This window comes from Monosiga brevicollis, genomic scaffold (assembly GCF_000002865.3).
Source record: "Monosiga brevicollis MX1 MONBRscaffold_10 genomic scaffold, whole genome shotgun sequence".
NCBI classification, from domain to species: Eukaryota; class Choanoflagellata; order Craspedida; family Salpingoecidae; genus Monosiga; species Monosiga brevicollis.
The window spans coordinates 73,477-83,777 of NW_001865047.1; the positions used below are offsets into that span (position 1 = coordinate 73,477).

General features: G+C 56.7%; 3 protein-coding genes across 3 annotated transcripts in view; 1 reads left to right on the plus strand and 2 right to left on the minus strand.

Annotated features, from left to right (window-relative positions):
* MONBRDRAFT_37036 (uncharacterized protein) overlaps positions 1 to 1,575 on the minus strand; it is a gene marked incomplete at its 3' end in the record, with an annotated part of 3,478 nt that extends 1,903 nt beyond the window's left edge. The window contains exons 1-8 of the mRNA XM_001745838.1: positions 1,466 to 1,575; positions 1,092 to 1,190; positions 962 to 1,011; positions 829 to 884; positions 644 to 734; positions 450 to 513; positions 281 to 358; positions 20 to 191 (exon numbers count right to left, since the gene is read on the minus strand). Coding sequence (XP_001745890.1) covers positions 20 to 191; positions 281 to 358; positions 450 to 513; positions 644 to 734; positions 829 to 884; positions 962 to 1,011; positions 1,092 to 1,148 — 568 coding nt within the window. The 5' untranslated portion in view covers positions 1,149 to 1,190; positions 1,466 to 1,575. The remainder of the gene's footprint in view (positions 1 to 19; positions 192 to 280; positions 359 to 449; positions 514 to 643; positions 735 to 828; positions 885 to 961; positions 1,012 to 1,091; positions 1,191 to 1,465) is intronic.
* A 2,216-nt stretch (positions 1,576 to 3,791) lies between these two features.
* On the plus strand, positions 3,792 to 5,366 carry MONBRDRAFT_32384 (uncharacterized protein). The gene is made up of 3 exons (XM_001745705.1): positions 3,792 to 4,508; positions 4,538 to 4,561; positions 4,712 to 5,366. The coding sequence occupies exons 1-3, from the start codon at positions 4,416 to 4,418 to the stop codon at positions 5,273 to 5,275; spliced, it is 681 nt and encodes a 226-aa protein (XP_001745757.1). The 5' UTR covers positions 3,792 to 4,415; the 3' UTR covers positions 5,276 to 5,366.
* Positions 5,367 to 5,535: 169 nt separating this feature from the next.
* MONBRDRAFT_32385 (uncharacterized protein) overlaps positions 5,536 to 10,301 on the minus strand; it is a gene marked incomplete at its 5' end in the record, with an annotated part of 5,454 nt that continues 688 nt past the window's right edge. The window contains 7 exons of the mRNA XM_001745839.1: positions 5,536 to 5,791; positions 5,934 to 6,227; positions 6,341 to 6,649; positions 6,813 to 6,866; positions 7,073 to 8,749; positions 8,842 to 9,451; positions 9,727 to 10,219. Of these exons, the coding sequence (XP_001745891.1) occupies positions 5,663 to 5,791; positions 5,934 to 6,227; positions 6,341 to 6,649; positions 6,813 to 6,866; positions 7,073 to 8,749; positions 8,842 to 9,451; positions 9,727 to 10,219 (3,566 nt within the window). The 3' untranslated portion in view covers positions 5,536 to 5,662. The remainder of the gene's footprint in view (positions 5,792 to 5,933; positions 6,228 to 6,340; positions 6,650 to 6,812; positions 6,867 to 7,072; positions 8,750 to 8,841; positions 9,452 to 9,726; positions 10,220 to 10,301) is intronic.

Below are 10,301 nucleotides of genomic sequence, written 5' to 3' on the forward strand. Positions count from 1 at the left end.
AGATCGATGGCAACGTCACCATTGCCATTGCCTGGGCCACCCGCTGCGCTGTCACCGTGTTGCTGCATGGCCTGCTGCGTGCTCATGAGCGTGGGCATGTCGGACATGCCGCCGGCGCCCATACCGTCAAAGCCCTTGCCGGAGAACTCTGACCGGCGTTGCCGGGCGGCTTTCAGATTGGCGGTTCGTTGCTACGACAAAGGGGCTTGATCAGCATCGAGTCGGGACACAGTTGTGCCATGGGCGCGGCATCCCAACGCGAGGTCGGCAGCCACCTCACCTCAAGAGTCTTTTTGAATTTTTCCGTGGCTGACTTGAGGCGCTTGTTTAGCGACGTGACGATGGTGTTGTGGTGCACCTGCGCCATGCGTGCGAGGGGTGGAAAGAAAATTGAGAAGAGAATCGCGATGCGGCGATCGGAGAAGAGACGGAGCACTGAGATGGCCAACCTTTTTGTGTTCGCTCCAGCGATTGTTTTCCTTCTTGACGTGCTCCTGCAGCTTTTTAACCGCCCTAGAGAAAAGTCGGAACGGTGGTGGCGTGTCCAACGTCAAGGAATCGAGGGTTTCCTCAAACCAGAATGTGCTGCTGGCAGGCACAACACAACGGGCCGACCGCCCAAGACAGAAGCACCGCGACTCACAAATTGAGTTGCCCGAGCTCCTCTTTGATGATCGAGGTGAGCTCTTGAATTTCTACGGGCCGGTCTCCAAACATGCCCTTGTTCTGAGATACTGTGGTTACGCACCAACATCGTCCGCAGAGAGGAGGATGAGAGATATCGCAGAAGCTGCACAAATCGGGCTGGTCAAGCAGAAGGAAACGCACGGAGCTGGAGCTGGTGCAGTTTGTTGTGACATTCTGTGATGCCTTTGTTGATGTTGCTGCACACCGAAAGGGGCCAGGTCAGGACGGTGAGCGGTAGTGGGGCACAGAACCACTCAAGCGCCAATCCACTCACTTGGCTGTGATGAACAACTGGGTCTTTGGTCGCTCCTCCTGACGGCCACCCTGGGATGGGGTACCAACGAGCAAGGCAGTGAGGGATTGGAGCATGGGCAGGCGGGAGCACGGAGTGGCATAGATCTAACCACGCTGGCACGAAGAGCCTGGACAGTAGCCTGAAACTCGCGACTCCGGTCCTGCATGGTGACTGGTGTGGCGTGCGAGCGTGCGGTTGTCACCTCCAACTATGAACGAGGGGCGGTCATTGACAAAAAATCTTTGAGCGGTGGCTTCGTCGTCACCAGTCGTAGCTTCAACAAGATCAAGATCCCACGCAGGCACAACACATCAACACCATGGCCCAACCCGGAAAAGCCATGCCCTGATCAACACAAGCCTTCTTCCCCCTCCAAGGTCCTGCTGCCACCGCTGCCGCTGCCCACTTCTTGCTCGTGCAAACCACGCTCGTTTCTCAGTGATTTGAGGCCAAAGTCAGTCCCGGCAGACATTCAAAACTCACCGCCTTGGCTCTGAAATGCAATCACACCAAAGACTCGCTCCTTGAATCCAATCCACCAGGACCCACGCACGGCCCGTTGCAACCCGACACCCCCACGCCTGCGACCCGTACCATCCGACGCTGCCGTTCGAGTGTGTGTGTGTGTGTGTGTGTGTGTGTGTGTGTGTGTGTGTGTGTGTGTGTGTGTGTGTGTGTGTGTGTGTGTGTGTGTGTGTGTGTGTGTGTGTGTTCGCCACGTCGAAAAGAAATTTGCGAACACAGTGACAATGGTTTGTTAAATGTCAATGTCAGATTATTTTATGGGCAGCTCAGCCACACTTGCACAACGGAAATCGCACACCAGCAGCCTCTTCCATATGCGGGGCCAGCAGTTACAGGACCACACCTTGCTACCCGTAGCACCACACCTGTGGTCATTTTGACACGCTCGACCATGGTGGCACGATTGGAGTACGAGGCCTCAGGCCCGGCCGTCGGCAGCGCCAAGTATCGCCGTACCGTGCTGTTCCTGCATGGATGGTACGTGGGTTTCAGCCTGGCTTTGTAATGGCATGCATGGCCTTTGCCAGTGTCTTTTTTTGTACGAGCGAGAAGTGTTGATCGTGGCTGGGTGTGTGAGGCGTCTGGTCCTGTGAGGGGGCGTGGCATCGGGACTCACCGCGGTGTCCCCATGGGGACGGCGGCAACATTGGTGGTGGACGACGTTAGGCCCGACAATGCCAGCTTGTGGGATCCAATGGTGGCTCAGTTTGAATCTGAAGGCTATTATTGCGTGCGCGTTCACTACCCCAACGCCAGCGGCCACGTTACCCTGCCATGGGGCCTTGACTTTGACCAGGTAGGCCGAGTCCAGAGCGGGGTCTCTGTTTGGAGATGGTGCATGCCCACTCTCAGTGTGTATTGGCAGCATTCAGGCAATTCTGGCAGGTGTCCTCGGGCCCTCACGTCCGATCTGCATGTCTACTCGCCGATTGCTGTCCCCAGATGGCAGACGCGCTCCACGAGCTGATTTCGCGGCCCGAGATCGCTCAGGGACCCGTGGATGTGGTGGGCCATGACTGGGGTGCCGTCTACACGTACTCACTGGCTGGCAAGTATTCCGACTCGGTGCGCCGAGTTGTGACTGTGGACGTCGGCGCCATTGTTGGCCAACCCCCACCGCGCGCCGCCCTCTTCGTGCTTGCCTATCAATGGTGGTTGACAGCAGCATTTTTGCTGTCCAAGCTGCCCCTTCTTGGCGTCTCCATCAGCAAAGTCATGACGGGCCTCTGCGCCTCCTATGTCAAGGCTCCCCATCAAGGTTCCTGGCAAACGGGCCTGATTGATTTCCCCTACTACTATGCTTGGAAGGGGATTCTCTTTGGTGGCCCTTTGCCGGGTCTGTTGCGCAGCTTTGACCTGGCACGTCATCCCACCCTGTACTGCTACGGTGGCAAAAAGGTGGGTCTCCAAAGGGCTCCTTCGCATGCCCCCATTGCGGCGCCGATGCACATGAAGAGTCTTTTGTTTGTGTGCGTCCCCTGCAACAACCACGCGCTCTCGTTCACCGGCTTGGCTGGTGTGACGCTTTGCCTGCCTCGCACAGCCCTTCCATTTTCACGCCCCCAAGTGGATTCGTCTTGTCCAAGAGCAAGCCGATTGCGAGGTGGGTCCATTCTGCATCCGCAACCTGGGCCCCGGCTTCTTTTGCGGCCCTTATACTTGTATCGGGGGGAAACTGGCTGTAGGTGCGTGAGTTCAACACAGGACATTGGGTCACGGTTGACGCAAGCGAGGACTTTGCATCAGCGGCCCTGGAGCACCTCAGCAAGTGAGCGCCCATGTCCATGACACCCTGCCGTTCCGAGCAGTCTGGTGTCTGAGGAGCGCGAGGCCCGGTCTCGCCTGGTCCCCTTCTGGGCTCATGGAACGCCACCTTGAGTGGAGGTGGCGAATTGACGTGTTCTCGGCATCCCCAACGTTCCACTTCACAATAGTAGCCGACTTTGCTGGGTGCCTTGCCCAAACACCCCACTCCCAAGAGGATCATCTGCACATGGGCCAGGATCCTGGCCACACACACACACACACACCCACTCATCGGCGAGGCATAGGTCGCTGCGTTGACCAAAACAGCAACTCATCACCTCAATCCCGGTCGAGACTGGAAAACTTCAAGGAGACTCGTGCCCGCTGAACCTTCCAAAAGTTGTCGTGGATGGAAAACATGCTCAGAGAAACACGCGTGGGTCTTGAAATATATTTTTGCTATGTTTTGACCCCCGTTGAATTTGAATAGCGCATAACCACAAAAATCTTTCCCATCTGATTCACTTTTTGTCCACGAGCCGACCGTCACGGTACGCGCGTCGCTCTCCCTCTCTCTCTCTCTCTGTCGCGCCGCTCGCTCTCGCTGGCTGTTGCGTCGAGCGGCAGCCCGTGTGATTCCAAAAGGGCAGCCAGGGTGTGCTTGGAAGATGATTCAAGGAGATACGTTTCCATCCACACATTACTATCCATGATGAAGAGGGAGCTTGATCATTGTCGACGCTGCGTTGGGCGCACCGCTTACGACTTGCGATGACCGGCGCCTCGAGCCGAGCTCGTGTGCTGTTGGCGTCGTGAGCTCGTTTCGGCCAGGGCAATCATGGGCCAACCGTGCATGTTCATGCCTCTTGACCTGTGGTGTATGCTGAGGATGATGGAAACGTGATCATGGGTAGCTGGGTCGGGGCAAACGGGTCCGCGGGGTCGTGCTTGCTCGAGCCAACTCGACCACGAGCCTGTGCATCCAACCTTGTGAAGGCTCGGCTTTGCCAGGCATCCCTCTTCCTACTCTCCCGCCTGTCTTGACGCAGCGTCGGCAACATTGATGGTCAAACAACACACATACTCATACATGGCAGCCGTCAGATGTTTCTTTCTTGTACAAACGCGTGTGGACTAGCATCTGGTCACATCATCTGGTCACATGGCTTTGCATCGCAACCCCGGCTTGCTCACCTGGCTCTTTCACTCTGTGCGCTTCCTCTCGTATGTCGTGCGGTCGGTTGATTGCGATAACGTGCGGTTCATGATCTTCAACTGTTTTAGATGGTTGTGCTGCGCCTTCAGAAGGTGTGTAGCTTTTGTTGCTTTTTGCCAACTTCTGTTAATTGGGGACTGCCTTGTCTAGCCTGTGCAGATCGAGTGGCAAACATTGTTGGGTGTCACCTGCATGCTCATGTGGTTTGGATTTTTTTGTTTTTTGCATTTTCAATCGTGTAGCGCTTGGCCGCTAGCGTCCTCAAGTGCGGCAAGCGTAAGATTTGGCTTGACCCCAACGAGACCCAGGACATCTCGCACGCCAACAGCCGTCAGCAAGTCAAGAAGCTGATCGCGGATGGCTACATCATCCGTCAGCCTCAGGTCGTGCACTCGCGCTCGCGTGCGCTCCGTCACGCCGCTGCCGTGCGCAAGGGTCGTCACACCGGCCATGGTAAGCGCAAGGGTACCGCCAACGCGCGTATGCCCGTGAAGGTGCTCTGGATGCGCCGCCAGCGCGTCCTTCGTCGTCTTCTCCGCAAGTACCGTGCCACGAAGAAGATTGACAACCACCTCTACCACGAGCTGTACATGCGCAGCAAGGGTAACGTTTTCAAGAACAAGCGTGTCCTGATGGAGTACATCCACAAGCGCAAGGCTGAGGACTCTCGTAAGAAGCTCCTCTCCGACCAGGCCGAGGCTCGCCGCCAGCGCGTTCGTGCTGCTCGCGAACGTCGTGCCGACCGCGTCCAGAAGCGCCAGCAGGAGCTCATCTCCGAGGCCGTCAACGCCGAGAAGAAGAAGTAAATGGTTGGCTTACGGGCCCGTGTGTCTATGGTCGGGGTTTCATGTTACCAGGACGTGGTGCGATGCCTTGAAATGGATGCATTCTCACAGACTTGCCACCCTTTTTTCTCCTTCACTTTACACTCCTTCATTTTCCCATTTGCTTTGCATGCACAAATATCTTTTGGTTCTTTTCCATCATGATCCACCACAAATAATTGCTCCTGTCACATGGGGTATTGCAAAGAGAGTCAAACCACCGCGAACTTTTTTTTTTTTTTAAGAAAGGGTTTGGGGATTGGAAACGGCACAAGAACGCGTTGCAAACAGCATGACCAACCATAGCGCGCGCACAAAGGAGAAGACAAGCAAGCACTCCCAACGGGAGCGCATTCGCAGCGAAGCAATCTATGCCACCTCAACGCTCTCGACGACGCGACTGACGGTAAGGTGGCAGACGTTGCCAGAAGCCTGCAGGAGATTGACGATTTCATGGTGCTGAAGTCCACTCAGCTCATGTCCATTCACCTCCACAATCTAAGCAATGATGACGGTGACCACAAGGTCGCAACAAAGTGATATGGTGACCAATTTGTGTGAGCAACACGTTGGATCTTTTGACAAAAGTATGAGAGCAGGGAAACGTAGAAATAATTCTCAAGGTAATCAGCCAACACACCTTGTCCCCGAGCTGGAGACGACCATCCTTCTGAGCTGTGCCGTCGTCCAAAATTGAGGTGATGTACACACCGTCATCACCTTCCTCAACCGGCTGGTCCACGCCACCCACGATGCTAAAGCCGAGGCCCTGGAAGTTGGTTTCCAGGTCAATTTGCAGAAGCTGCTCGGGGGCCTCGTCGTTGGCTGGCAGACGAGCCAACTTGAGCGTCACGCTGCCGGCACACGCGCGCAGCACATCCACCACCTCGCCATGGGTCAGGCCTGTTAGGCTACGACCGTTCACTTCCAGCAACTAGGCACAAAACAAGGTACCACCCCACGTTGGTCAGGCATTCATGATTGTGTAGTCAGGAAAATATGTTCGCCAAAACGTGGTGCAATGGGCCTGAACCCCCAAGAACTGACCTGGTCGCCAAACTGAATGCGCCCATCAATGCCAGCAGGACCGTCCACGGTGATGTCGCTGATATAAATGCCCTCGTCTCCCGGCTCGATGCAATCGTCCGTGCCACCGGCGATGAAAAAACCGAGGCCCTTCTCTGGCGACTTGTCCAGAGTGATGACGAGAATGTTCTCCTCCATATCTTGTTGAGACGCTATGTCGTCCGTCATGCGCGACACCACCATCTTGATGCTGGCGCCACACGATTGAAGCACGTGGACAGCTTGCTCGTGTGTCACATTTTCCAAATCTTGACCATTCACGTCCAAGATCTGAAATTCGTGCGCGGCAAAGCCTCCAAAATGAGAAAAGGTCGAGCGGGCCAGCCTTGCACATGTCATTGCTGGTAGGAGGATATTAAAAAAAAAAAAAAAGAGAGAGAGAGAGAGAGAGAGAGAGAGAGAAGCAACAAGTCTCGATGACTGCGCGGCTGACCTTGTCACCACGACGAAGACGGCCATCACGATCAGCCGAACCACCCGGAATCACCTATCACACGCACACACAAGTTACATGAGTGGATGATCGAACAACGCCGCTGGTGACCACGTGCAGGTGTGACTCCTGAGGTGGTTGATAAATCTGCCACGCTTGGTCCCCATCATTCCCAAACTTATGCCCAACCCTTCATGATTCATACACCCAGGCATCCACCTCAAAGTTCTTCATCAAAAAACCCGGTTCGTTCAGCGCACCTGAATGACGTAAATGCCGGGGTCCGAAGGGTCCGAGGGGTCGTCGAGGCCACCGGCAATGCTAAAGCCGAGACCGCCGGGGCCCTTGGCAAATTCAATCTCCACGACCTCCTCGAGTGCCGCATTGCGCAGCAAGACGAGGTCAGCGCTGGCCATGTTGAGGCGCAGCGCATCCACAGCCACCTGACGGGGAACCGCCTCCACGTCAACGCCGTTGATCTTCAACAGGCGATCACCTTGCTGCAACCGACCGTCGGCAGCGGCTGCCCCATTTTCCACGAGGGAGCTGACGTAGAGCCCGACATCACCCTCCATGACGGGATCCTCGGTGCCTCCGGCAATGCTGAAGCCAAAGCCTTCGGGACCCCGCGCCAGCGTGACATGAACAAGCTGCCAACTGTCTGGCGAAACGGAATCATCGTCGTCGAGGCCACGCTCAACCACCAGCTCGCAGCGCTCTGTGACGCCTTGGAGGATGCGCACGGCTTCGCCATGGGTGATGTTCCACATGGAATGACCGTTGACCGAAATGAGCTTGTCGCCCATTTGCAGGCGCCCATCAGCAGCTGCCGACCCATTTTCCAACACGGCCGTGACGTAAACGGCAACATCATCCTCCTCAATGGGGATATCGGTTCCGCCTGCAATGCTAAAGCCGAGGCCAGAAGGGCCCTTGGGAAAGGCGATTTCCAGGAGTTGAGGTTGCTGTGCTTGGTCGTGTTCGGCTTCAGGGCGCGCAGTAGTGGGGGCACCGGCCTCGACTGCGGCCTGTCGCCCAATCAGCAAGGTGATGGGATCACCGGCGTTGGATAGGAGCTCGACGGCGCGAGCGTGCGTAATGTCCTCCGTGGAGGCGCCTTGCACAGCAAGGATGGAGTCGCCAGCCTGCAAGCGACCGTCACTGGCCGCCACCCCTCCGTCGATAACCTCGGTAATGTAGAGGCGCGTGTCGGTGCCATCCGTGGGCTCGTCCACGCCGCCAGCTACGCTGATCCCGAGGCGCTGGCCGTTCTTGTGCAGCACCACTGTAAAGGTAGTCAGGTCGGCCGATGCCGACTGAGCGACCAGGGTGGGTGTACTGTCCTCGATGACATTGGAACTGACCTGTTGCTGAGTTGTTGCATGAACTTCAGTGGATGATCGGGGCGCGTCAACCACGGGGACACTGTGAGTGGCTTGCGCCGGTTTCAGGGTAACTTCATTGACCACGTCCATAGTCTCCATGTTGGCGTGGTTGGAAAGGCCTGAGGCACGCCGAACCACCGAACCCGACATGGAATCAGAGCGCAGTTCAAGTCCATTTTCACGAGAACGGCCCCGCAGGTTGGCAATGGTATCAGCCATGAGCTGCTTCTCGACTTCGTAACCTTCACGCTCGGCCTCAACCTCGGCCTTGACGGTGCTGAGCTCGCGGCGACTGGCACGCAACTGCGCCTCGAGAGACTGCACCAGTGATTCTTGATGAGTGGCATGACGCTGTGTAGCATCGAGCTGGCGAGCAAAGTCTTGCACAAGCGCCACGAGTTCGGGTACAGAGAGCTCTGATAGGGCGCGTTGAGATAGATCGCGTTGGCTGTTGTTCGTGGGCGCATCGGCATTCAGGGCGGCAGACGAGGCCGTCTCAATCATGTGCATCAGGCGCAAGCTGGCCGAGGATGCCGCCGTATCCTCCGATCGCTGACCACCATCGAAAAGGATCATGAGGGGAAACGATAACACCAGGGATCCAGGGGCGGTGCGATGGAACGTGGTGGTGGCATCGAACAAACCTTGGAAGAGCGGCGTCGGTGGGCAGGGGCTCCGCTGGCGGTAGACATGCGCGGTTTGGCGGGTGAATCGGGGTCTGTGGCGTTGGCGCTGGCGCTGGACTGTGCGTCGCCGTTGATTTCAGCCAGACTATTCTCCTGAATTTCGTCCTGCGTGCCATCGGTGGTGCTCTCGGCCAGGGCAGCGACGCGGTCCCACAGGGAAAGGACCTTGCCCGGGGCAGATTGGACAGCAATTTCGTCCATGGCTTGGAGAGCAAATTTGATCGTCTCCAGCTCGTCGAGTAAAGCGTTGGTGTCCCGGGTCGCCTGGAGCTGACTGTACTCGGCAGCCAGGTCAGAAGCGGTGAGGGCCATTTGCTTTCTCATCTGTTCCATTTGGCCCTTGCATTGCTCGAGCTCCTTCTGGGCTTGACCGTGAGCCACTTCGGCCGTGAGCTTGCCAATCTCCATGTTGGCAGCCTTGCGGCGCTCCTCGACCAACTGAGAGCGCAGCTCAGCTACAGTGCTCTCTGTGGCGCGGGCTTGTGCCGAACCTCGGCGTTCGATTTCGCTAAGCTGGCGCTGCAAGCGCGGCGCCTGTTGCGGTGAAGCGGGATTGGCCGTCGCTTGGCTGACGGGCCATGAGCGAGCAGCAGAGTAGTACGCGAGGTTATTGCGATAGGATCGAGCAAGAACAAGAGCAAGAGCAAGAGCAAGAGCGTGAGCCGAGCAGAGACCCAAACAAGACCAGCTGGGTGCAAGCAACGGGACGGAAAGAAAAAAAAAAAAAAAAAAAAAAAAAGACAGACTGGCCGCCCCACCAAGCAAGCCAAAATTGTATTGGCTGGACTTGGTACAGGGAAACCGAATCCGGTACAATGGTGCATGGTGCAAGTGAAAACGCACCTGGTGAAGGACATGGTGCGACCGTGAAAGGTCTGAATGTCTGTCTGGCTGGGGTCAAGGCGGGTGGCGCGTTCGAGGGCATTGATAAAGGGGGATGCATCGGGCTTGCGTTTGAAGTGAAAGGCGTAGGCAATGTTGGTGTTAGCCGGGGAAGAAGTGGAGGGACCATGGTTGCTGGGTCTTGGCGAGTGTGGGCCGCGGACTGGCTGACTGGAGACGATAAAGGCAAACTTGGCGCCAATAACGGCAATGCTGGAAATGTCGGCAAGGGGGATGGCCAGAGCTTGGCCTCCACCCCGAGGCGCAGCCCGCAAGACCCCGTCCTTGGGAGCAAGGGTGAGGTGAAGGTCTTTGGAGAAACCTTGGCGATCCTCCTTTTTGCGGCTCTTCTCAAGCAAAAAGTCGGCGACCCAGGATTGTTGCTCAGATGCCTCCTCATCCACGACCTTGGTACCAAGAAACTTGACGGCCACGTCCTTGAACTCGGTAAAGCCTGGATGGCGCATAGGCGAGTGTAGCGTCATGTGACCGAGGCAGAGCGGAAAAAAAAGTTTTGGGCGTGAGACCAGAGGCGT